This window comes from Neophocaena asiaeorientalis, unplaced genomic scaffold (genome assembly GCF_003031525.2).
Source record: "Neophocaena asiaeorientalis asiaeorientalis breed wild unplaced genomic scaffold, Neophocaena_asiaeorientalis_V1.1 scaffold332, whole genome shotgun sequence".
In the NCBI taxonomy this organism is placed as follows: Eukaryota; Metazoa; Chordata; class Mammalia; order Artiodactyla; family Phocoenidae; genus Neophocaena; species Neophocaena asiaeorientalis.
Window position 1 is genome coordinate 66,126 of NW_020173111.1, and position 27,367 is coordinate 93,492.

At 49.1% G+C, this 27,367-nt stretch overlaps 1 protein-coding gene across 1 annotated transcript in view; it reads right to left on the minus strand.

Moving 5' to 3' along the window:
* The window catches only part of LARGE1 (LARGE xylosyl- and glucuronyltransferase 1), a 529,052-nt gene that overhangs the window by 29,101 nt on the left and 472,584 nt on the right, over positions 1-27,367 (minus strand). The window contains 2 exon segments of the mRNA XM_024743516.1: positions 3,430-3,708; positions 12,662-12,825. Of these exon segments, the coding sequence (XP_024599284.1) occupies positions 3,430-3,708; positions 12,662-12,825 (443 nt within the window).

Below are 27,367 nucleotides of genomic sequence, written 5' to 3' on the forward strand. Positions count from 1 at the left end.
CCTCATAAAGCCCAAACTCCTTAGCGTATTTTATGAGAAGTCCTGAGGGACCCACCCTGGCTTACATTTCTGGCCACATCATCTCTTGCTGTTCTCCCCATCAGGGCTCTGGCCACCTGCCTCTCCAGAATGGATCTCTCTCTCTACCTGGAACATCGTCCCCTCTCCTGGCAAACTCCAGCTCAGCCTCAGGCCTCCATTTAGATCTAACCTCTTCAGGACATCTTTTCCTATACTGCCTCCCCCCGAGATGAGGCTGAAAACCCTGGGAAAGGACACACCCATCACAGTACCTAAGGAGTCTGCGTCTTTGCTGTCATTCCTGTTGGTCTAAACCTCTGGGATTCACAGATCCTACCTGTGTGGTTCACAGATATGGAGGCCCCTAAGGTGCCTCGTAAATGGTTACTCACTAAATGAATGGATACTATGGATGGAGAAGAAAGAATCCGGAAAGTCCCACTATCTTTTCACTCTAGACGGAAGTCGCTTTGCTTCTCTGGTCTGTTTTCACATGTGCAGTAAAAAAAACACTGGACAAGATCAGTTACTCTCGACTCAGGGTCTCTGGACTCCCATAGGGCCTGTGAAGAAAGGAACGGGGTTTCGGGGGCAATCTGCAGTATTTCAAAATGCGTGAGGGGAACCACATACCTTCTTGTGAGGAGGCGGCTAAAGGCCAACTCAAACTTCAGGTGACTGTGTAGTAAGGAAATGTTAATTAATGGGCAATACCAGTTATCTCACATTGGGTAAGGTCATGATTAGCAGTTACTGACGTCTTTGATCAATAAAACACAGGAAGACGACATAAAACGCAGTCTGTTCACGTGTAATGGTTTTCAAATCACGAGGCCCACGAGGCAAAATTACATAGTCTTTGGATGGGGGAGCAGAGACCACAGGCTTCAGATGGGGCCAGTTCACCTTCAACTAGCTGGAAGACAGCCCCAGAAGGTGGGCTGTGGTCCAATAGCGAAGCCTCTCTCTTGCTGGGGGAGGGCAGCCCTCACCCCTACCGTCTGTTCCCTTGAAAGCCCCGCCCGACACACCCAGAGCCTGTCATCATGCTGCAAGCTGCAGAGGTTTCACAATTCACAGGAATCAGGGGCTGAAAGTGCTGTCTGGCCACACGGGGGCGCCCTCACTCCACACACTGGTATCCCAAGGCCCAACTGGAGCTGGAAGACAGCTCCATTCCTGGCGTCCCTGCAGGGTCAGGAGTCAGGGTTCACAGAGCTCCCTACCACAGCCAATGCTTTTTGGGAAGACACCTCTCATCCTCCCTGACTGAGGGTTATGTTGACTCGGGGTCGCTCACCTGTTGTTGCTGTTGTTTTTTTAACATCTTTATTGGAGTATAATTGCTTTACAATGGTGTGTTAGTGTCTGCTTTATAACAGAGTGAAACAGCTGTACGTATACATATATCCCCATATCCCCTCCCGCTCGCGTCTCCCTCCCACCCTCCCTATCGCACCCCTCTAGGTGGTCACAAAGCACCGAGCTGATCTCCCCGTGCTATGTGGCTGCTTCCCACTAGCTATCTATTTTACATTTGGTGGTGTATATACGTCCATGCCACTCTCTCACTTTGTCCCAGCTTACCCTTGCGCCTCCCCGTGTCCTCAAGTCCATTCTCTACGTCTGCGTCTTCATTCCTGTCCTGCCCCTAGGTTCATAAGAATCGTTTTCTTGTTTTTGTTTTTTTAGATTCCATATATATGCGTTAGCATACGGTATTTGTTTTCCTCTTTCTGACTTACTTTGTATGATAGACTCTAGGTCCATCCACCTCACTACAAATAACTCAATTTCGTTTCTTTTTAGGGCTCATATTCCATTGTATATATGTGCCACATCTTCTTTATCCATTCATCTGTCAGTGGACACTTAGTTTGCTTCCATGTCCTGCCTATTGTAAATACAGCTGCAATGAACATTGTGGTGCATGACTCTTGGCATTACGGTTTTCTCATCACCTGTTGTTCTTCATAAAGACAGTCTGGAAGGGACTCCACCTGCTCAGAGGGGAGAGATTGATGCTATGGCATCCCAAGATAACCCTGGAAGGAAACCTGACTCAGAAAGTGGACAGAGAACAGTCTGCCTTCCCTTGATCTAGAGAGCAGGGCAGGGCGGGGAGCTCGTATCACATCCATGCTCTGGCTTTAGTACCAAAGGTTTGAAGACTCTTATGGGAGCTCTTTTGAGAGTGAGACAGAGACAGGCGCACGCGCGCACACACACACACATACACACACAGAGGGAGGGAAGTGGGGGAGAGCAAGAGACCAGGAGACAGAGAATTCAGACCCTGCTCTGTTTGGGACAGTCATAGACCCCAGAGCACCCAGACAAGTATGAAGCAGGGCAGGCTGCAGACCTGGGGTCTGACAGATACTGGTTCAAATCCCAGAGCAGCCTAGGTGCACCTGAGCAGGTTACCTTGCTTCTCTGAGCCTCACCGTTCACCACAATAAAAGGGAGGGGGTAACCATGCCTGCCTTTTGGGCTTGAAGTGTGGCTCCAGCAGGACAATTAATATATGCAAACCACCCCTCATGGTACCTGGATCAGGAAGGTACTCACTTGACAGCAGAGATAACTCATGTTGACAAACGACAGTGATAAAGGATTAAAACGAATTTTGGCCATTTACATCTTGTGACTTTAGTTTGCTCACGTGGGGATTTTTGGCCTAGGTGAATTCCATAGTCCCTTCCAGTTCAGATGGTTTGTTATTCCATAATAAACGCAACAAGCTGAGAGCTCTCCCCAGCTGCTGGACGAAAAGGGGAGAGCTGGAGGCAGGCACAGAGAGTCAGGCTGGCCGACCCCAGCTCCCACTTTAGTGTGAGCTCCCCATCTCGCTCCCAGTCCCCCGCTGGGAACATAAAGAATGTAAATAGTACCCGTGGCAGGGACTCCGCAAGGGGAGGAAATGAAATGCCACTTGTCATGCATTCAGAACAGTGCCTGACACTCAGCGAACACTTCAATAAATGTTCGCCATCACCACCGCTTTGATTTGTTTTCCAGAAAAGGCAGTGATCTTTCTAGAATGTTTAGATGAAGGCTGTCTCATCCAAAATTGCAAGAGGAATGATATGTTTTCATAAAAGCTATAGGAAGAGCATTAGACTGGGAGACAGGAGATGCTTCCTGGACCAAGCTCTACCTTAAACATTTCATGAGGCCACCTGGGGTTCTAGTCTGATCATCGTAAAAATGCAGACACTTGATAGCCTAACCGCCCCTCCAAACCCGGCAGTCAGGGGCCATTTATCTATGGGTGGACTTGGGCAGGTGCTCTCCCCTTCTGGGTCTTGGCTGACCCATTGACAGAGGGAACACTGGACGAGACGACGATCCTAAGGGGGGTTTTGGCCCCGGCACTGCCCGCGCCTGAGCCCCATGGGTCCTCACCTGAGGTACTCATAGAGTCCGTACATGGGCAGGAAGTCGATGTCGGACAGGAACATGTAGGGCGTGCCCACGTGCTTCATGGCCACGTTGCGCAGCAGGTTCACGGGGTAGAACTGGCCCTCCTTGTACACGATGTGGTAGGCCACGTTGTGGCGGCCCATGAGCACCTCCGAGCCCTGTGCGTAGCGGAGGAACTGCTGGGCCTCAGCGTCCGACAGGTAGAGGGCCAGGCTGATGGGCCCCTCCCAGTGCTTGCAGATGGCCTCGAGCATCTGGAGCCTGCAAGAGACGGGACACCTGACCCATCCGCGCATGCGCGGGCCTCATCTGCATCTACAGGTGTCATCTGCGTATCTGCGCATCGTCCTGTCCGCTAGCCTGGGGCTGGGGAACTCCATCTCCATCCACAGTTGGTCAGTCAGCTCCAAATCCAAACCCCTGCTCTAAATGTTAATCACTGTGTGATGGAGGCCAATAACCAAACGTCAGTTCCTTTATCTGTAAAATGGGCACAGTTCCACTCCCCCTTTTGTGTCTAGTGTTTGAATGCTTCCACCCAGAGGGGTGATATGGAGAGCGTCCCATCCCACCATACTAAGCTTTTTCTTTTCAGACTCCTCTTCTCAACAGTGGGTGGGAAAAAATACAGTAAATGATGTAAAGATCCCTTTCCAGCTTAAAACTCCTATACCTTTCCTTCTCCCTCAGCAAAGGTGTACAGCAGCCCTCCCACTCTCCTGAAGCAGGGACCAGCCATAGGAGATTTAGCCAAACTGAGTTACAAGGAGCATTAAAACAAACAGTAAAAACAAGAGTAATAGTAACCACAATTACTGACTCATGACTATGCACCAGACACTTCCCAGAATTCTCCCCCAAACCCTGTGCCTCATCTGTCATTTCTCCCATTTTCCTGATGAAGGAATTGAGGCTCTAGAGGTCCAGTCAGCTTTGGTTCTTGGACTTGCACCAAATGTGTGTGGCTAGGTTTCTGGATAGGACTTTGAAGACAGTGAGAAGATAATACTCTTGGGTGTCTGGCAAAGGCAAGGAAAAAAAAACCATGTGAATGTTGGGGACAGAAGTGAGCCTGGGGTGACGGTGTCTTCATTTTTCAGAGCGCCTATTGCTCCAGGGCACCAGGCAATTTTGCAAGGCTACCCGAGAGGCGCTGAGCCAGGGAGAGTGAGGGTGGGGTGGGAACAGAGCCCAGAGAAAAAAACGAAAGATGCTCCCAACCAAGAGGGTTCTGCAAAAGTGTCTGAGGAGAAATCTATGAAAATGTTCCCTCCCCCCACCCCCCAGAAGCATTAGAAGTGCCTGGTACATGAAATCTATGGTTAAGAAACAGCAAAAGCCTATTTCAATTTTCCCTACCCAGCAAGAGGTACATAATCAAGTAGTCTCCTGGTCAGAATGCCCACTTTATTCGGACAATTACCAGGAAATAGATTCCATGCATTTCCATGCTTCTAAACAAAAGAAAATGGGCACACCTATCTTGTGTCAGTGGCTTTCCTGACGGACTTTCAGTTTCCTCTCAGTAATTCTGTGAATTGGCATTGCGTGGATTTACTTCCTCTTTCACTAAGGAGGATTAAGATATTCATCAGGGTAAAATGCCCTCCATTTCTCATACTTTGTAGCACTTGTTAATCAAATTGACCCCAGCCAGTTTTGAAAGAGGCACTACATTCTCCACAATGCTTGATTTCACTGAAATTTGTGTTCGGCCTCTGCTACAAGGGTCCTGGTTTCTGCCGGGCTCTTGAGAATCTGGGAGTTTGAATTATCCCACCTGCACCTCAGTTGCATTGTCTGCAAAATGCACTTGGATGGGAGCGATGTTTGTACCAATCCTTTAAGATTTGGGGAGTACAGGGCAAGGGTAATTTCTACTATGTGGACGTCAGAGCTGCTAAAGGGAGTGGATGCAGGAGGCATGTCTGACCGAGTGTGAAGAGAGACCAGCTTCTGCTGTGGATTCTCCCACTGACCTGGTTTTGGACTCTGTGTCCGAGTTTTCCGAGCAGGGAGCAAGCCCTGCCTGGTCCAGCCCCATCTTCCCACCTCTGAAAAGTTCAGAGTGAAAACAGAGACACAAAATACTTAGGGTTCTCAGGAGAAAGGGGCTGCTGATGTGACAAACATCATATCCATGCAGACTCTACAGGAAATGGCGCCAGATGTCCCAAAGAAACTCACCGAGTGAAAACAAATCATGGCGCAATCACTTCTGTCTCTCTGCCACTAGCTCCAGTCTCTCTTTTCCCTTAAAACCAAGCTCTCTGCCAGGACCCGAACAACAGTCAAACAGACAAACTGAGCGAGGTTCATCGTAATGATGATGATACATAAAGCGTGATCACGATACAATAAGTCTCTGCCATTTATCTGTTGCTCACAGCGTGCCAACACATTTTGGCTCTTGTCCAAAATGTAAATGTAAATTTGTACCATTTACAGTAATGCTATAAACAGAGTGGAGATTCTCAATCACTGTTTTACAGGTGAGGAAGCTCCAGGAGGTGAAATGACTTCTTTCAAGTCACACAGCTACAAAGTGGAGGGGCTGGATTTGCACCCAGGTCTGACCCCAGTGCCAGGGATCCAGACCGCTGCTCAACACGAACTGGCTTTTGGCTGAGAAAGATGTCCCCAAATATCTTCTCATCACCTGTTTCCCCAAACAGAAATGTGTTCCGACCTGGGTGTCAGCTTCCCTCTATTCCTTCCTCCTTCTCCTTGGTCTCTCTTGGAGTCCAAGATCCCCCAGTCTCTCCATCCTTCTCCTGGTTGTTTCTCTCCACACCTATTCCCTAAGGTCTGTCCCTGTGCAGTTCCTGTTGAGTTTTGTGCCGAGTCTTTCTTTGGTGTCTTAACGTAGGAAGAAGGGATCTGGCACAGCAAGGACCTGGGCCAACGGAGAGTGTTTCGAGAGACAAAGATTAATTCAAAAAATGGGTAATTCCTACCTGTTTGGAAAGAATCTTTGAGACTTTTAGTCTGATTATAACATTGTTATGATGAAAGGCCTCAGCCTCAGAGAGGAGCACGACCTGCTGAAGAGGACACCGTGTACGAGAGGAAGGGCTGATGCGAGGACCCCTGTCCCACGCTCTCTCCCCTCCCCCACAGAGCCCGCCATCACTTCATGCCGGGAAGAGGATGGCAAAGGCTCAGGAACGGCCAGAGATATTGTCTGCAAGACCTAGAAAGAAGCAGGGCTTCCCCCAGGGAGTCCTACTGAGACAGGAAGCCCCAGACAGTCTGTGTAGGTGAAAGGGAGCAGGCAGGGAGATGGCTGATTCGAAACCTAAAAGACTGCGTTTGGAAGGAATTCTAGAACGTCAGTTGGCCAAGCAGCCCGGGCAGGTGGCCACTCAGTCTCTGCTGGAATGGGGAACCCACGCCCTACAAGGCAGATGACTCCAATCTGGTACACAGGGCAAGGCAGGCTGCGGGGTACAGAGGCCAACTGTGGGTTCTGGGCTCAGGCAGAACTGGGTTTGAACTCTGACCTGTGTCAGCATCTCTGGGCAAGCGACGATAGTTCTTTGAGCTTCCACTTCCACATATGCATAGAGGGGATAATAATACCTTTGTCGACGACAAAATGGCTACAAATTCCTCTCCCGCTATCCATCTACACCTTTTGGTAATGCCCTCTGCCACACTGATTCTGGGCTGGCCGTGGGACATGCTTTGGGCCACGGGGCATTGGCAACATGACACAGGCAGGGGCGCTGAAAAGTGCTTGTGTGGTGGGGCTTGCCCGGAGCTGCTCTCGGAACCTTGCGAGCGCCGCTGTGTGCACAGCCTGCTTCCTCCTGACTCTCAGGTGTCTGTCACAGGGCTGGATGTGCAGCAGGCACTTGTACATGACAGCTGTGATTTCCTCCTCACGTTCAACTCCTCCCCTTGGAACACGTGGTCCTCCAGCAAATATCCTGTGAGTATGTGCAATGTGCAGGCATTGTCCTGGGCCCCAGAATGAACGAGAAAGACAAGGTTCCTGCGCTTCTGGAGAGAAGAAATAAACAAACCAAGGAAAGTTCAGAGTGAACTGAGTGTCAGAGGGGCAACAGAACAGGAAACAGGATAAAGAGGGACGGTGAGGGCCGGCCTGCAGGAGACGTCAATGTGAGCCCCGGATGATGAGAAGGACTGGCCTTGAGAAAGCCTGGGTGGAAAGCTTTCCAAGAAGAGGGAAGAGCCCTCGGGATACAGAGTTTAGCACGCTCAAGAAAGAAGAAACAGGACCAGTGTGGATGACACACAGGTAAGTGAGGGGCAGAAGGAGAGGCTTTGGGGGCTGGGCAGGTGCCGGGTCACATGGGGCCTTCAAGGTCACGGTGGACAGCTCTAATACTGTTCTAAAGGCACTGAGAAAGCATGATGTGACCAGATTAAGATCGCCCTGGCTGTTGCATGGGGAAAGGAGTACCTTTCACTCTCTGGAACGATGCTTTCCCAGCTTCAGCTGGCTCAGGATCACCTGGGAGGCTTATTACAACACAGATCCCTGGGACCCACTGTAGAGATTCCTGTTCGGCAGGCCTGGGATGGGGTCCATGCATCTGCGTTCTAACAAACTCCCAGAAGATGCTGTGCTACCAGCAGAGGGATGGGACCTACAGGATGGGACCCCATCAGCTCGGCTCACGTTCTCTTTCCCTCGCTTGCAGAAAACAGAGAGAAAGCCCGTCAGCCACACGATTCCCTGGAACTGTAGCTGGTACTTCAGGGACTTCATCCAAGGAGCAGGAAACCGAGCAAGCGTCTCCCGGCCAGGTGGCAGGGATGCTGCGATCAGGATCCCTCCTAGCCAGCCCGCTTTGTCCTTTCAACCATTCTCGTCCGCTGCTGGGATGGGAGGGAAGCTTCCTGAGCGAGCGCCTGTGTGAGGAGCAGCCCTCCCAGCTCCACAGCTGCAGCAGGCAGCGTTCATTCTTTCTGAACGGAATTCTAGAGGGAGCTGGGCACGGGAGCCTGCATGCTGGCTCCCCTAATTCGTTGTGGCACTCACGTAGGGCCTACTTCTGACTCAAAGGTTTACAAACACACCCGAAATGTTTCTTCAATTAAAAATCAATCCAGCAGGCACCAGTCAGCCTGCAGCATCATAATTGGATATGTGGGATGGCGGCGTGGAAGGAGGAATTTCTGCCGTCTTCATCCACCTGTGCGGCTGCTTTATAATTTTTGATTATGTCCCGCTAAGTGTCTCTTGCTAGGGTGTGGAATTCCTTGGGTTCTCTGAGGTATTGTCTGAATGGCACTACTTGTCACAGCGTGTCAGGGGATCACACGCCTGCCATGCTGGGGGACGTGTGTGCTCTGAAGGGAAGGCGTCTGAGCTTAGTGTTTGCAGCAGATGTGAGAGGTGCCGGGGCTTTCTTTTAAGCCGCTGGGAGGGGAGGTCCTGCCGGGTTTCCTGCAGCCCAGGCTGGATGCTTCGGGCTGGCCACAGAAAGAGGGGCTCTGTCCTGTCTGTATTCTTTTGTTAATAACAAGCATATACATAAGGATGGATTTGAGTTGTTAATAATTAAAAATGTTTGTCTTCTAATTGTAAATTCCGGGTAGCAAATGCCATAGCCAGCATAAAGGTGAAAAACATTAAGGAAAGTGTGCTAACATTCGTGGCCCACTTGCTAATCACTGGGCACTTTGCAGCGTCTTACTTTATAAAACCCAGACAGCAATCTGTGAACTTGACGATATTACTGCCACTTCATAGGTACGTAGAGTGAGGCTCAAACAGCCTGAATAACTTGCCCAAATTCACACGGTTAGGAAGTGGTGCAACTCGACTTTGAACCCAAGTCTTCCTCTCTTTTTTTCCCCCCTACATCACTTTCTCTCTCCTAAATACCTACCATGTGCAGATGCTGTGGTCAGAGAACACAGACCTAGCAAGTACTGACTGAATGTAAATATGTCCCAGGGCTTTCCCAGAGATTCTCACATTTTCACCTGAGTTTGCAGGTGACCACTGGCTACTGATCTTGATGAAGAATATCTTGGTGACAAGCTGAATGTACGAATAGCAGTCGTGAACGTGACCAAGGAAAACCAGGATGCTCTGATGGGAACCTGGGATCACCTGGAACTCACTCACCTGGCCAGATCATAGTATCTGGACTTCAGGTGCCTCGTCTGAGATACATTTATGCCGCCTGGAGAACAGAAGACCCATCTAGACCATCATGCAGCACGAATATTAAGGATTAGGTTTTGTTTTCGTTTTAAATGGCATAGAGGAGAAGGAAAAATAAACGTAAAGAGCGACAGTTATGGCGGGTGACTTGCTGTTGTGCTTGGTGGGGAAGGGTGTGTACACCCAGGCCGATAAGGAAGGGGAGGGGTGACTTGGGACACTGGTCTAGGCCAGTCCCTCATGGAGCCTCACTGGGAGCCTGGCAGGTTTGAGCTGGAAGGGCTGCCCACCTCCCCCGGTTTCCCCAAGCCCTGCCTACCTGGCCGAGATCTTTTGCTCTCCTCACCCTCACCCTGAGCACAAGCACCTGAGCTCTAACCGTGTGTGCCCCAGAGGGCCTGGATCCTCTCCATCCTGTGGATATGCTGCACGCTCTACCTGGGGGCTGGCAGGGGGCTCCTTCTCTCCCTACGAGCCTTCTACTGTCAGTCCACTCAGCCTCCCTCGGGGACATATGCTCTCTCTTCCTTTCTCTGCCCCGGCCAGGATGGGGGCTCCTCCTGGAGCATCCCTCTGTGGTCAGAACCTGTTCCCTGCCTGTGCCCGCCAGACTTCTAAGCTGGCCCCAAGACTCCTGCCCCTGCCTTGGTGTATCACCCTGTAGCACCCCTCTCTTGTGTGCGAGCGGAACCTGGGAATATGATGGGATGTTACTCCTGTGACTATGTCATATAACAGGCTGCAGAGATTCTCCTGCTGGCTTTGAAGAAGTAAGCTGCTATGCTCAGAGGGCCACACGGCTAAGACCTGAGGGTGGCCCCCAGGAGCTCAGAAGGACCCCAGCCAACAGCCAGCAAGGAAACGGGGACCTCGGTCCTGGAGCTGAATCCCGCCAAAGCCTGAATGAGCTTAGAATCTGACTCTGACTCCGAGACGAGACTGCAGCCCAGCCAACACCTGGATTTCAGGCCTCAGACCGCAAGCAGAGAACCTGCTAACACATATCCAGACTCCTGACCCAGACACTGTCAAATTAAAAAAAAAAAAAAATGTGTTTCTGAAGCTGCCAAATCCGTGGTGATTTATTAAACAACAATAGAAAACGAATACATGGTCTGAACTCTGAATACACTACATATTCCTTGAAGGCAGGAATAGGGTTACGTAGTCCCAGCCCCACAAGAGGCTGGCACGTGATTCTAATAGATGCTTACACAGTATCTGCTGAGCAATCATGTGAATTCTGGAGATGAGAAAAGTGAGGCCACGGGAAGGAAAGACCTCTCCTGAGATGACACAGCAGGGCAAGGACCCAGGTGGAGCCAGAAGCTCTGTGCTTGTCCTTCTTATCCCGTTTGGTCTTTGTTACCTGTTACGGTCAGCAAGTTCTCTGAGTTTCTGTACAGGTGTCCCGGAGGCTGTGCATCTCCAGGAAACCACTAGCCATGAAGCCATTTAATTCTGTGAGCCGTCATTTGCTAATAAGCAGAGGGACTCACAAAGCAAAAAGGAACCTGCTTCCACAGCCGCTCTCAGCACGCATCATTCCCGGCTGCCTCCGGAGGCAAGGTCGCCCTCACTCTCCCGAACTCCCAGACTGCTTCCTGTCCGTGAGCTTTTTCGTGTCCCAGTGCTGTTCCTTTGTTTGTTCACTCATTCTTCAATCACTCATGACTAATCACAAGTGACATTTATTGAACACTTAGTAAGTGTGCCACGTACTGCCCTCAGCACTTTACAGGCGTTAACTCATTTAATCCTAAAATGACCCCATGGAATCTCATCCATAGGCTGGACAGGCATCTTCAAAGTGGCTCAAAGACAGAATGAGACCATCAAACTCCCCTCCTAATTGTGGGAGTCGAGGGGGAATGACATGAAGGAAACTAGGGCAAGGGCAGCCACTGTGGACATCAGTAAATCAAAGAGGAAGCTGGTTAGCCGAGGTGCACACAAGGTACATAGGACGGCCAGGTACAGAAAAACTGCAGAGCCCTGAAAGGCTTTGAATCCATTCACCTCCTGGCAGCCAGAGAGATGTTTTCAAAAATATAAATTACAGCATAAAACTTTGTGAAATTCCTACAATAGGTTCTCAACCACGTTTAGAATAAAATCCAAATATTTTATGAGTTTCTAATGTTTATAAACTTAACCTCATGCAACTTTCCTCTCAAGCCCCCTCTCAAGTGATGCTTCAGTCACACTGGTCTTCTATCAGGTGTCTGAATACACAAGGCCCTTCCTACTGCAGGGCCTTTGCACTTGCTATTTTGTCTGCCTGGAAAACTTTTCTCAGCAACTCACCTACCTAACTCCTTTTCTCATCCTCAAGTCTCTGCAGAAATGTCCTCTCCTTAGAAAGACCTCTCCTGACCATGCCACCTAAAGAAGGTCTCTCCCTTGACATTGATAATATGTGTTTCATCCTTCAAAGCACTTACCACACTTATAATCATTTGACTTGATTATTTACTGTTTTTATATCGCTAGTCCCATTTTCTCAATGCTGGCTGCACATGGCAAACTCAAAACAATTCAAGGTCTCCACCCCACAAAGATTCTTACTTAACTGGTTTGCAATGGAACCTGACCATGAATTTGTTTTAAAAGTTCCTCAGGTGATTCAATTTGTCCCCAGTCAAGGTTGAGAATCAGTGCAACAGACCATACGCCACATGAGGGCAGGGATCACGTCAGTACTTCCTGATAAAGGCTCCAGGAATGATGCCTGCATCAACACGTATATAAGGAAAACAAACAATTGCTTTCCAGCAGCAACTGTGGGTCCAGTCCGTGTGTTTCCCTGTAATACTCTCCCCCTTTCCTTGAGGTAATGTGAGTAGAGCTCTATTTTTTTAGAATCAGTTCTTCACCCTCACAAACAACCAGCACCATCAGGAGACAGGAGCCCTTGGTTCTCAGTGCTGGAGAGGGGATGAGACATCAGCCCTATCTTATCAGGCTTCAACATTCTAAGCCTGTGAGGCCACCTCTCCCTTCTCCATTCGACTGGGTGAAGGGCAGCGGCAAGGGGACTGTGTGGAGGCTGAGGGCTCGTCTGCTTACCTGTCCATGGAGAGCTGAGCAACCAGGGTGACGTCCGTGTTGTCTGAAGTGGGCTCATACTCGTAGTGCAAGAAGTACAGGTGGGTTCGGTGGACGGTGAACCGCTCTCGCCGGAACTCATAACACAAGTCGTCCTCATCCAGCTCAGAGAGCTGCTTCTGGAGCTGAAAGGTAGGCAAGAGGGCTTGGAAACAAGAAGAAAATCCCCGAGGGGGCCTGCCTGTTGTGCCCTGTCCTCCCCTGAGTTTGTTACCCACTGGACCTTACTGATGGGCCAATCAGAGAAGGACAGGATCCTGTTTTCATTTTCTTCTGCAATTTAATCTGATTTCAAAGAGGTGATGATAAAGGGCAGCTACCTCACCCTCTGAGGAATGAGACACTCTGAGCTAACAGTGATGGCGGTGGCACTGACAAATGCATAAGCAACCACAAAGTCCTTATACAGAACAAAAAACGTTTTCCTTCATGACCCAGCACAACAATCTCAAATAACAGGGGGGAACTGTCGTCTATGAACAGAGTAACGGGAACCAAATGGAGCAGTACCTTTGTGTGACCCGGTGCTTTTCTCTCTCCAGAGCTACAGATTTCAATCTCTGTACCAGGTATTGGAAAGAAAATGCAAACCCATAAACGAAACAAAACATCTTTTCTTTTAATTTCATCCAAGTTTCATCAGTCTCAGTACCCACTCTTCTTCTCCCTCTCTTCTAAGGCTCTGACACCTTTTACTTTATTAATCTGCTTGTAGGAGTTCTTTACTTACCTCTCCTATTCTCCTTCCTACCCAACTAGCAAAAGAGTGAGCTGTCCTGCTAACGGGGAACTAGGAACTTAGCATTTCACATAAGCAGGTGCAGATATACAGGTTTCCAGATCTGCCGATACACAATATCCCTCCCAGGCAGGTGGGACTGACTATGCTATGCTTGCCTTATAGGTGAAAAATTGCAATGAACAAGTAAAAGAACTTCGACAGTTATGGAAATTCAATCAGTGGACGTGCGGTAGCAGAATGAATGGGCTGGGAACAGGCAGGAGAGAACTTTTTCGGGTGATGGGAATGTCTTACGTCATGCTCAGAGTGACGGTTATCTGGGTGTACGCATTTGTGAAAATACATGTACACTCAGAACGGGTGGATTTATCATATGCAAATTGTATTTCAATAAAACGTATTTAAAGAAAATAATAATTTGCCAAAGGTCACATGGTTGCTTCCAATATTTCTTCTGTTACATGAACCTTGTCCATCACATGACGGCATATAGTTGAATACAGATTAAACTTTACATGACTAGAGTTATTAAGAGCTGAATGCAACAGAACATTTTTCCAAAAAGAAGATACATAAAATCTCTAAACCAACAAGAAAATATATTCACTCACTCCTTTATGACCTATCAGTTAAGACCACTGCTTTGAACTAGGTGATATGCTATGATTATTCTTGGGTCTACAGTTCCAGTGATTTTACTGTTAAGGTCAAATGGATTATCCTTCTTTATTCTCTACCAGTAGTTCAAAATCATGGTAAATTTTAGTTTGCTTTATATTAAGGCCATGCTGATCTTGTAATTTTTGTGACTGTATTTCTGAAAAAAGACTTTTTTCTTTTTTAATATTTTGTTTTTTTAAATAAATTTATTAAAAAAAAAAGACCACTGCCTTGACAGGTTAAGCTCTGATATTATTTCTCAAGATGTGTGCTGACAGCTGACTGCATTAAATGCTCCGGTTTCTTCACTGCCCCCTCCCCCATATCCTTCCCCTTTGTCATGTGACCTTTGGTGCTGCCCACTACAGAGGCAAAGCCGATTTCTCTAATCCTTGAATCTGGGCCGACCTGTGACTTGCTTTGGCAGACAGAATGGAGGGGAAAGCCCCAATCCTGAGGCTAGGGCTCGAAAGGAAGTGCATGCTTCTTGGGAAAATGCCTGGCTAGCCTGCTGGGGGAAGAGAGACAGCTGGAGCAGAGTGGAGTCTCCCCGGTTGCCTATCACGTGAGCAAGCCTGGCCAAGGTCAGTAGAGCTGCATCCATAAACACTTCTCACTGCACACCACTGAGGTTTTATGGGTTTGGACCACTAGATAACAGGCAGTGTCATTGGCATTTTGTGTGGGGTAGCTTTTCATTGTGTGAGTCTGTCCCACATACCACGGGGCAGTTGGTTTCCAGGGCCCCAGCCCAATAAATGTTCGCAGGATTCTCCAGACAGCTGTGTAAAACTCCAAATGCACCCATATGTTCCCAAAGGCCACTCGGGGAACTGGTTGTGATCAAAGTGATCTATGAGACGTTTTCAGCTATCTTTGACATTTTTAACCTTTAAGAAGGATGTGATCAGGGATACCCTTCAGCTTTTCAAGTCCAATTCGATGTCCTTGCCTATTTGAAGATTCCCTCTATGCCAGCAGGGTTAACTACTTGATATAAGGCTAGGAGCTGGAACTCTCATTCCACCTAAGATCCTAGGAGCCAGGTGACGCCTTCTGGCCTGCAGGACTAAACCCAGATCCTCACTGACAATCGTATACTCTCTCTCTGACCCATCAATCCCCACATACTCTGCCTTACACCAACAGTCTTCCCTCTGCTCCCCAAACCTGCATTCCCTCCCACGCCTCCGTGACTTGGCCCATCTTCCCTCTCTGCCACACCTTCCCTCACCTCACCCACTCTTCCCCACCTGTGGACTTTCTATTTACCTTCAAGATTCAGCTTAAATGGCACCTTCTCTACCTACCCTGCCAGGTAGGGCTACTCCATTTCTTCTCTGTGCTCTAAGAGCACTGAACCCGTAATTCCACCAAAGCACTTGCTAGTTTGAACTGAAATTGTTTAAGAGCAACTACCCTGGCGAGACTGTGACACTTCACCATTGTCCCCAGCACCGTGCCCACCGCAGGACAGGTGCTCAATACGCGTGTGCTGTGTGCATGAGAAATACCTGCCGCGCACAAGAAAGCTGCGGTCACTGAAGTTAAGGTCTGTCCGTGTCATTTCCCTTTTGTATTCTCTAACGTTATGCACAGAAGCTTGTCATTCTTACACCCATCATTTGCTCCTATATTTGCAGTTTGAGGGTCTGTGACGGCTGAAAAGCTTGTGTCCAGCAAACAAGCATGTGCCGGGCTCCGTGCAAGGTGCTAGGTGTGCTTGACTTCTTTTCCTTAGAGCCATCCAGCGAGGCATGTGTCAAACCCTCACTTGACAGTTGAGAAAACTGTTTGGAGATCTTGAGATCACCCAGGGAGGTCGAACTTGGGTCTCTGTCCCTGGACCACCAAGCTGCCTCTCCAGAAAAGATGCTTGTTTAGCCTCAGGTCAAGAAACAGACACAGGACAGGGGCTGAGGTTACTGCTTCGATCCCAATCCTGTCCGTGAAATCTTGGGAGAGTGGGTGAATCATTTAACCCTTCTGAGCCTCAATTTCCTCACCTGTAAAATGGAGATAATAACAGTAGCTACCTCAGGGGACGGCAGGAGGATTCCAGGAGATGCTGCATAAGAAGAGCACAGCGTTTGGAGTGACTCAACAATGTCATCTATTATCGTGGTTGTGATCACGATTAGGAAAGGGATATTCCTGGGCTCCCGGAGACACCTAGGTGGACGTGTGCTGAAACGTCACCTGAAGGAGATGGCATGGCAAGGGTCTGGAGGGCAGGGGAAGAGGGGCTGGATGAGGCTGGGTCACCTTCTGTTTCATGAGTGTCAGAGAGAGTCCCAATGTCTTTCTCCTTGAACTCAAATATGCCTGGAAGTTGCAGTGTTGTCTGCCAGGAGGAAGCGGAACCAACCGACACCCACCTTCCCTTTCTCACCCACCCTGCTGAAGAAAACAAGTAATTACTGCCCCTTAGAGAATAAATGTCTGTCAAGTTCTTTGCAAAAGCAGGGCTGTTTGGTGGGTATTTGTTTTGTGTTGTATTTTTAACATGCCGAGAAGAGTGCATGGCTTCCAGTCCAGTGAAGAGAGAGAGGGAGCCTGTGAGGATGTGTATGCATGTTCGTGTGTGAGCAGACCAGACACCTGCGTGTGGAGCAAAGGGTCTTTCTTTGATGAGGTTTCGAAAAAGTTTATCCTCATCACATGAGAAAGGAAATTAGTGACCAGAACATGAGAGATGCATGTGTTACGGGGTTCTCTCTTCCCCCTTAGCCTTACACTGGCAGTACCCTCGAGTTGGGGAAAATGACATTCCAAGGTAAATAGCTCCAAGAGCCATTTTCTGGAAAGCGCCCATAGCATGGGCTCCTAAAGGCAGGAACTGTATCCCATCCATCTCTGAATCCCCTGAACCCAGAACACCTAGTGCATCTTGAGTGCCCAGCAAGACTCTGTTGGATACATTCAGAGCCACAGCGTGTTAAGAAAGGGAACAGTGACCAATGAAAATGCTGCTAGAGCTACCAAAGTATGGCTGCCCTAGCTGGGAGGGTCTACCAGCAGTCCCGGGGGATAAGGAGCCTCCATCTATGAACTTCACGGTACCAACGTGGTTCAATGGCAGCCACATCCCCAGGTCACCTGTGGCCATCACAGTGCTTAACGGATAGGATCTAGGTAACACTGCCATTTACCAACAGCACTGGGTACTATGGAAAGCACAGCAGGTATGAGGTCAGACATAAAACGTCAGAGTCTATTGGACTCTGGACCAAATAGATGCCTTCCTTGAGCTTTAATATTGTATTGATTATCAACCTGGTGCTCTGCACCTCTGCTCTAATACGGACTGAGCACCTACTGTGCGCCAGGTGTAGTGCTAAATCAGGTGCATCGCTTTACTAAGTTAATCCTTCAGCACAGAGCTCCGTTTTACGAGAGAGGAAACTGAGGCTCAGAAGGTGTCCATAGTCTCCCAGTTACAGCTAGAGAGCAGCAGTCTGGACTGTGAATCCAGTCTTTGGACCTCACACCAGGGACATCTCACAACACAATCACTTCTCTCCTGGCGGATGGATGTGAGGATCAAATGAGCTGGTGGAAGACACAACGCTGTGTGAACAAAGCAGGCCATAAAAATGCACATGCGGTAAGGTTCCAATACAGCGAAAAGACAAACCAACCAACCCCACTCGGAAACAGACCAAAGGGGACACGTTACAATGTTAACAAAGCTTTTCTCTGAGTGGTGGATTCACAGATGAATTTTATTCGCTTCTTTATACTTTTCTGTACTTAAGTAATTCCCTGCAATTTTCTCAAATGAGCTAATGCATGTACAAGTGCTTTGTAAACTGTAGAGTTCTACACACACCTCAGCGATGTTATTATGATTGCATTATGTACCTTTTCAAATTCTAATCTAGGACTGCTCATCATTGCTGACTGCATGGCTGATGTTATCCCAAGGAGGAGACTAGAGCGGCTTGACACCTGCCTCTTTTTCACCCAGGTAATCTCTCCAGGGAGATGCTGAGCTGGAAGGCAGGGCTGGGGTGACTTGGGTTAACAGGGTCTGAATGCTACCGCCACTACCCACTCCAGCCATGTGGGGAGCAGGGGCCCCTGACAAGCAAGTCACAGAAACAAAAGACAGATTCCTCCTGAGATAAAATGCATTTGCTCAGTTGCTTCCTTGGGCAGCCAGCTGAGGCACAGGGAGATTTGCACTTAAGGGAAAATGACCTTTAAGCAGTTTGCATTTATTTCTTCCCATCCTGAAGGGCAGTGGCCTAGATTGACCTCTGAGCCGCCAGAGATGATGGCTGGTCCTGCCTGAGGACTCAGATGGGTGGGAAGTGTGTCCCTGGGCTCCGGCCTGATGGACTTCTCTGCTCGAAGTCAGGAAAAACGACATGGAGAGATTATAGGGATAAGTGGACACTGAGGCCTGATTCCTCTGACCCTCATTTTCCACGTGACCTTGAGCAAGTCATTTCTCCCAACAGCGAGACAAAGAGATCTGGCTTCAAGGATCACGTACTCACTAGGCCAGGTAAGGGCTGAGAGCCCTGTGGGCACTTTCTCATTAACACTCACATGGTCCCCATGGCTTAGAGACCACCGGCAGTCCAGGTCTATAAAGAAAGCCTTAGCCACTTGTTCAGGGTCACACAATGAATGAACAGAGTAGCCGAGATTCACATCCAGGTGTCTTTCCTCCAAGTTCTTGTACATAATCAAGTCACTACGATGCCGTGTTCAGCCGTCTCTGGGGATCTTTCTAGTCTAATACCAGATGGTTCTGTGACTGCAGAGGACTGAATCACGTGCTTCCCTCGGTGGCAGAGATCTTCTGCTCTCGGGCTGAGTTTCCAACCTTCCTGCAGTGCAGGGGAACCATGTAGCCAAGTCCGCGTCAGTGGAATGTGGGCAGATTCTGGCCACTACAGGCACCACTTTTAAGACTGTCTCACGCACAGTCTTCTCTGTGTCAGCCAGAGCGAGAGCCCCCAGTAGACGATGCTCTGTGGAGGGCAGAGGCACAAGACGGAAGGAGTCTGGGCCCCGAACCTGGAGAAGAGCTGCCTGCCAATCAGGAACACCTGCTTGAACTTCGTGCGAGTCATAAACTTCCAGTCTGCCGAGTCCATTTTATGGCTGCTTGTGTTACCTTAACTAACACACCTACTTGACCTCTTCCAGCCACTAAGTGATGAACACAGCACAACGGACCAAGTCAGGAGTCTCTGAGGCCACCCTTTCTTCTTTCGACACCTGTCCTTTTGATGCTTTAGGACAATAGGCAGAAACATCTGATGGATAAGATAACACTCAGGAGTGTTGCTTTACACTTTCCGCTTTCACTTTCAGTGGCCTGGATATCCATTTCTTCATCCGTTCCTCCCAGTGTCTACATGAGACTGGCAGGGCCGCCCACTTGCCCCCAGTTGATGGATGAGGAAACTGGAGCACCAGGGATGTGCACAGAAAAGCTGGGGCTCTACGTCACGTCTCCTGGAACCTAACTCAGGGCTCTTCCCTGGGGTTTCCATGAAGTGGTTAAGTTTTATTAAACCACGTGGACAGGCAGAGCAAAATTACTAGCTCGCTGGTTGCCTGCTGTGCATATTAATTGACAAAATTCCAGGAACCCAAAACACAGTTTTCCAAGGAAACCAAACCATGGGCCACTTCCATTCTTTCGTGGGAGGGGAGAAGCATGGACCTTAGGACCATTCAGTGACGGTTCAGAGAGGGTCTGCTGAGCACTGACTGAGGCTCTGAGAAAAGAAGAAGAAGGCATGGTCTGCTCCCTCCCAGCTATCAGTATTAATGTGTACATTGTACACAATTAACAGTCCCTCATTCTATGCCAAGCCCTGTGCTAGGAATGGGGAATGAACCCATTTCCGCACTTAAATTGTTTATACAGTCTGGGTAGGGAAACAAAGAAGCTAGCAATTGTAAAACTGTGTATTCATAATGCAAACAAAACTCAAGGTTGGGGCTTCCCTGGTGGCGCAGAGGTTGAGAGTCCGCCTGCCGATGCAGGGGACACGGGTTCGTGCCCCGGTCCAGGAGGATCCCACGTGCCGCGGAGCGGCTGGGCCCGTGAGCCACGGCCGCTGAGCCTGTGCGTCCGGAGCCTGTGCTCCGCAACGGGAGAGGCCACAACAGTGAGAGGCCCGCGTAACGCAAAACAAAAAACAAACCTCAAGGTCTGGGGGATGTGCTAGGTGCTACACTGACCTAAGCTCCTGACCTGTCTTACCTTATTTAATCCTCATCAAGCCTACCAGGTAGGAATAGTCCGACCTGATTCCCATTTACAGGTGAGAAAACTGAGGCACCGAGAGTTGAGTGGCCTGAAATCCCAAAGGGAGTGTTCCTAACACCTTACGCAAGGCAGTCTCGCTCCAGAGCTGTCCTCTTACCTACTGCACAAGGAGCCAGTTAGCAGAGGAAGGTTCAGCCAGAAGGAGAAGAGGGCGGGGGCTGTGACTGACAAAGGAACAGGAGGGTCGAGCACCTGGCGGGTTTGGGTAGGTGACAACCAGAGCCTAGGTGTGTGAAGGAAGGATGTATTCCTGTGGCCCAGACGCACCCTCTGAGTATCTGGACCATGACTCCCACCTTTATCCCCTCTCCTGGCCACCCAGGCAAACACTGGGATGCTTCAGGCTCTGGAACTTAACACGCCATGGAAAGTCACTGGAGGCTGGCCTCGGGCAGCCTGTTGTAGGGCTCTGGACGCCATCCACCCTGGGCTCCGCTGCCCACTGTGTGATTAAAGAGCTGGTGACATGCGGCTCGCACGTGAGAACAATAATGCATTCTGGGGTTTCTCTGGGATACAGCTGTTTCCACAGAGCCATCTGTTCCCTGGTAGCTTCTGTTTACATGTGTCTTATTTTTAACGTCTCACTGAGCCACTGTGAGGCCGTTGTCTTTTCTTCTCAGTGAGCTTAGCATCAGGGGATGTGACCCCACAGGCGGCCCATCACCCTTGTAGCACGAGGGGGTTGAACGTGGAAGCCCTCATTTCAGAGGTGAGGCAGGGGGCTGAGAGCAGCTGGATGGGAAGGCATCCAGGACGAGCTTTCTGGCCAATACTCGTAAGGAGACTGCCTGTGGCCTGTAGCCCTTTGCATACCTTAAGCCCTTCAACGCGCATACCAGCCTGGGCTGGGTTTGTTTACTGACCATTTTACAGGTGGGAAAACTGAGGCTCAGGAAAGGCAAGAGTTATACTTGAAGGCATAGATCTAGTCCTGGGGCCTGGTTTTCTGATTTTAAGTACAGGGCTCTTTCCAGAGTACCACAAATACTTCAAGACAAAGACTTGTAATAGTTCATTGGTTCTACAAAATTTATTGAACACATACCAGGCAGTCTTTCATAGGCATAAAGATATACTGATGAATGAGACAGACAGACATCCCTGCAGTCCCAGAGCTTACATTCTAGTTGGAGAGACAGAACCAACAAAATAAATAAGTCCAGAATATAATACATCGATGGGTGACAAGTGCTATGGAGAAAAACAAAGGCATGAGCTCTGGGAGATGGGGGTGCTGGGATTGGGGTTAAGTATTACAACTTTAGATCATGGAGTGTTTTCAGCAGTTGTAAAAAGACTACTCAGCAAGACTGACACCAGTTCCAGAGCTGCCACCAACCTGTCCTCTATTTTCATATCACTGAGCCTCCATTTTCTCCTCTAAAAAATAATGATAATAATAACTATCTTGCAGGGTTCGTAAAAGAATACTGTTTGTAAGAACAGTGATATAAAGTAAAAGCAACTAGGAGGATCGCTGAATGACTCGTAGTTCCTCTTATGTTAACTTTAAATAGGGATCTACATCCACTTGAGGAGCATGGCCTCGGTCGGTCTATGACTTCAAAGTTAGGGCGACCCCGTTTCCAATCATGGCCCCATCATGTAGGAGTTGCTTGATTCTGAGCACGTAACTCATCTCTTCTGAGCTTTGGTTTCCTTAATCTGTGAAAAGTGACTCATAACGTCTCCTTCCCTTGATTGTGGTGCAGATTAAAGTTGCATTTCCCTTTTGCTTTCCCTGCAGGAAATCTCCAATTGTCAAAGGCTAGAAGAAGCAGAGAAAGGCCTTGGAGCAGCACAGAGAGCTCTCCTCATGCAGGAGAGAACAGAATGATGAAGGCCTAGTGCACGGATGCCCGCATCTCCCGTGTTATTGCTTGGGGATTGTTACTGGTTCTCTGGAGTGCTGTCTTGGTGAGGATACTGGGGTTGGGGCTGAGCCCAAATGGACAACTGGGGTCATCAATGAGTGACGTCTGCTGTGGGCATCGGATAAGGGAACTCCAGGTCTGCAGACACTTGTCTATTGACTTACACTTACATATAACTGTGAAAACTCATTGGTATCCAGTCTTTTTGCTTTTTTTCACTTTCTAGGTGTTTGCTATGTTTCATAATTTAACTTCTAACATGACAGTGGATAATTCTTTTACCACTGGACTTTCTGACTTCGGTACCACTGGTTTTCCTTTTTTTGGCTGCCACGGGAAGGATGAACAGGGGGTTGAGCCCAGAGAGGGTTGTTCTGAAGCTGATGAAGTGAAAGTGACAGAAGCTGTCAGAAAGGCCTCTGCAGGATAAGCAGCAAACAGTCTGAGGCCACTTCCTGCCAGGATAAACGGCATGTTCCCTCCTCTGGCCAATTCCCGCCCCCTCAGCCTACTCAGTGCAACCTTAGTCACTGAAAATTGTAAATTGAGCTTGGTATAATTTGGTTACTAAGGAAGGGCATGTACTTGAGTAAGATTCCCATCCAAATTGGAAAACATCTATAACAACATATATTTTAATGGTTTTGCATTTAGAAAGGTGAGTTTCTTTTATCTGGAACACGCCCTGAGGTGGAGCAATGCACTCTTGATGATAAAGCAGCCTTCTATAAATACAATGCTTGGGGAGAGTTACATGTTTCTGGATAATACGCTGTATGGAACGCTACACTATCTGCCCGGCTGTGGGGGACCACAGGGGGTGTCCTTATTTTTTACTGCACCCAAGGACAGGACTCAGATTAATGGATTCTTTCCAGAAGGGGGGATTTTCAACTCAACATGAGGAAGAGTGGGTTAGCATCTGGAGCTTTCTAACAGTGAACTAAGCTGTTGGAGGTGGTGAGCTCCCTGTCTTTGGGAAGATTCCAGCAGAAACCAGATGTAAGCCTGTTAGAGACGCTGTAGAAGGATTTTTGCACGGATTAGGGGGTAGAGAATATCCATGATTATCCAGCCGTGTTCTGTGGAGTCCCAGAGTTTCTTGGCTATGCTTGAGCAGCTGGGTTGCTGAGGAAAGGGGAGAGAAACGCTAATATATAGGACTCTAGCTTCCACTGCGACTTCAATCAAATTATAGTAACTAATGCCAAGTGAATGCTTATTGCATTACACACACTAACTTATTGGTTCCAGGGAGAGATGCCCAGACAAACTACGGGACAGGAGTCGCTACATCCCATCAGCTACTGTCATTCTACGCCGTAGCTGGAGCCCGAGCTCTTCCAAACAAAACCATCTTGTTTTGGAGCAAGCACCCCAAACAAAGGCTGGAAAATGGGGTTTGCTGCTTACTGAAGGGTTGAATCCCCCAACCTCCCGAATTCATGCTCCTTCCCTCCCTCTTTTCCTTTTTCTTTTCTCTCTCCCTCTCTCTTTCTGGCACCAAGACCAAATGGCCTCTTCCTCCCACCCAGAGTCTCCTGCTGGAGGAGAAATCTACCTGGGATTGTCTGATCCAGAGCAAATGTGACAGCCCCTTCCACGCTTCATACACAGATTTCTAAGTGACTCTGTAGGTCCATCTCTCTGCCAGGCCTTCCTAGAAAAAAAATCTTAAAATCCCCAAACCCATTCGTGGAACGACAGACTGTGATCAGACAGATTGGGCATTGTGGTTTGTGATAAACCCCCTTCTCAATGAACATTGTGTTCTGGGTGCCCTATTTTTGGTGATTTGACATAAATTATCCACGAGAGACTATGACAAAGGCATCACTGTCCCCAGTTATTTATCAGATGGCGAACCCAAGGCTCAGAGCATCCATGTGACCTCTCTGAGGTCCTACGTCCATTAAATGAGCGATCTGGGATGACCAGAGAGCTCACACCCTCATCATCATCATCACCTCCGTGAAGACATAATAATACAAAAATGCACTTGTGCAGCCCTCCACGTGCTCAGGTTGGCTTCACTGGAAGCCGAGTATGCCATGCTCGTGTTCACCTCTGGTCTCCACTGCCTGTGCCGCTCCCGCCACTCTCCATATCTTCTTACTCCTCCTGATTCATCCTTCGAATTTCACCTCCTCCAGGACGTCTTCCCTGACATACCAGCTCTCCCCCCTTCTTGTGTGCTCTCAAAGCATCACACTGTCCCGGCACTTATCACACTGGATGACAACCCCGCGCCTGCCTGCATCCCTCACTAGACAAGCACTGTGAGAGTCAGGCTTCGATCTGCACTTGCTCCCGCCTAGGATCTCTAGCCCTGTGGCTGGTGACCACTTCAATGACTTATCTGCTGAATGGATGAACGCGTCTTGAGACTTAGACCCTGCCACCAGAGCCCTTTCCCATCTGGGATCTGCAGTCCAATGGAGAGGTCTCTGACTTCCAGTCTTTGAGACGACCACTAACTGTGCGCTTGTCATAGTTCCAACGACTTCTTCCCCAAAGCTGGGAGCATTCCGCTTTGGGCCAGATACGAGGTCTTACCCTTTCCCGCCGGCTGTGTTTGCAGATAACACTCAGCATGCTGCAAAGGACCAGGGGTGGAACTCCCCGCAGAGACACGATTCCTGGCTGCGATGTTACAGACTCTCTGCCTACTCCAGCCCCTGCCGCCGTGGGCCTGCCCGGCCAGAGGCATCTGACTGAAGCAGAGCACAGGGACCTGCCGTCTCGGTTTATGGTTGCCAGCTGTGCTTGCTCCCCTGTTCTCAGCGCCCACGAAACAATCCATCTGTCCTCTCCATCCCCACGGCCGCCACCCCTGGTCAGAGCCCCATCACCATCTTTTGTCCTGGGATGCGGCAACGGCCTCTAAGTGGTCTCCCTGCCTCCAGTCTCACCCCTTCCGTTCTATTCTCTACATGGAGTGATTTTTCTCAAATGTAAATGTGACCACGATTAAAGCCCCTTGGTGACTCCTCACTACCGACAGGATTCACTCTAAACTCCTAGGCACAGCCCAGGCCCTTCGGTCAGCTTCATTCTCTGCCCCTCTCCTGACATGCCTCTGCTCCAGTACAGGAACTACGAGCAGCACGTTCTCTCCGAACTCTCTACTTCTTCATCTGCTCTTCCTTTGTGTCTGGTCCTTCATTCTTCCCTCTTATTTGTTCAGTTCAGCCCATAAACATTTATTAAGTGCTTGTTATGTGCCTGCTTCCATTCTAGGGGAGGGCACCCCAGAGGTGAACGGTACAGAGTCTCTTATATCTGGGGAAAAGACTAGGAAAAAATGACATGAATCAAATAACTGTGGATAGTAGGTACGCGCTGAGGAAAAGAAAATATGGCACATCACAGAGAGTGATATTAAGGGTTACCCGAGGCTGGGGGGTGGTCAGGGTGTCCCAGGACTTGGGAAGCAAGTACAAAGGCCTTCCCAAGGAGGGTTGGGGGAGCCTGGGGTGTAGGAGGAGCAGAAAGGTAGTGGATGTGGGCTCAGCATCAAGGGGAGTGTTTGGGGGGACAGCTGAGGTGAGCCTCAAAGAAGGCTGCTCTCTCCTTCATGGCCCTCCCTGTACCCGGGCAGACTGTTCTCTTGCCACCCCTGACACTGGTCCATGGCAAGCACCTTCTATAGGGCGTGGGCCAGCCTCTGATTTCAACCACGGTGCCCTGCATAGCGCCTGGCAGATGGCCGGCTCTCACACGTGCGTGTTAAACAAGTAAATGCAGTCACAGATTCCGAGAGGGACAACCAAAGACTTCTCCCCTCTGATGACCCACCAGGGGAAGCTGGTGTAGGAAGAGCCGGTGAGTCATTTTTAAAGGGAGTTCCACTTTGTAAGGCATTGAGCAGTGCACCACGGGAACTCACCCATACGGAGATTAACTGATGGCGTCAATCTGCAAGGCTTTTTATTTGAGCCTCTTCCGTGGAGGAAAAAAAAAAAGGAGGAGGAGAAGAGCCTGTATTTAATGTTTGGGGAAAGAGTGCAGAATGGGCACTCAAATATTGATGATGACAACAAATACTGATGTGAGTAAAGAGAACGGAAGGAAAACCCAGAACACAGTGTTTGTCAAGACCTCTAAGGGCTTCCCAGAATCTGAGACAGAGGTCAAGTGCTTAATGGTTTTCCTTCCTCTCTTGCCAGTGGTAAAGAAGGGTAGACGCTGAGGAAGGTATGGAGGGTGACACGGAGAAGGGCTGGAGCTAGAGGCAGTGCCACTGTGACCTGGGGGCCAAGTGACCAAGAGCAGGGGTGGCCGTGTGACCAGTCATCCTGATACAGGGCCAGGTGAGTGTAAGCCCGCAAGAGCTTCCACACGCGCCCTTCCCTGCCATCGGAGCCTAAAGGAATTCTCCTGACGTCCAAGATAAGAATACAAAAAAGAATAGTAACAAAACAAAATTCTGACTCTTTAACCCACTTCCAGCCTCCTTCCAGCCTGCCTCCTGGCTACCTGCTGCTCTGCATCTCCTGTTCTCCTCCTTCCCCAGCAGTCCCGGGCACACAGGCCATCCTTCAGTTCCTCACATCAAACCTGCCCTACCTCAGGACCTTTGCACCAGCAACTTCCTCCACCCGGTATAGTTGGCACACAAAAAATGACACATAATGAAAACATGAGTTTGGATATATGTATATACTCAGGTTACTATCACCACATTCAAGGTAATAAACATAACCATTGCCTCCAAAAGTGTCTTGGTTTTTTTCTTTGTGTGTGTGTGTGGTAAGAACACTTAACATGAGACCTACACTCTTAAATAAATGTTAAATGCACAATACCCCGTGAGCTATAGGCACTAGGTTGTAGAGTGGATCTCTGGAACTTACTTCTATCTGTACCTTTATAACCACTGAACATAGCTCCCCATAATGCCCTCTCTCCATCCCCTGGTAGCCACCATTCTGTTGGCAGCATCTATACGTGGGACTATTTCAGATGCCTCGTGTATTTGGACTCATGCATACATTTGTCCTTCTGTGACTGACTTATTTCACGTAGCACCATGTCTTCCAGGTCCATCCATCTTGTCACAAATGGTAAGATTTCCTTCTTTTTTTTTT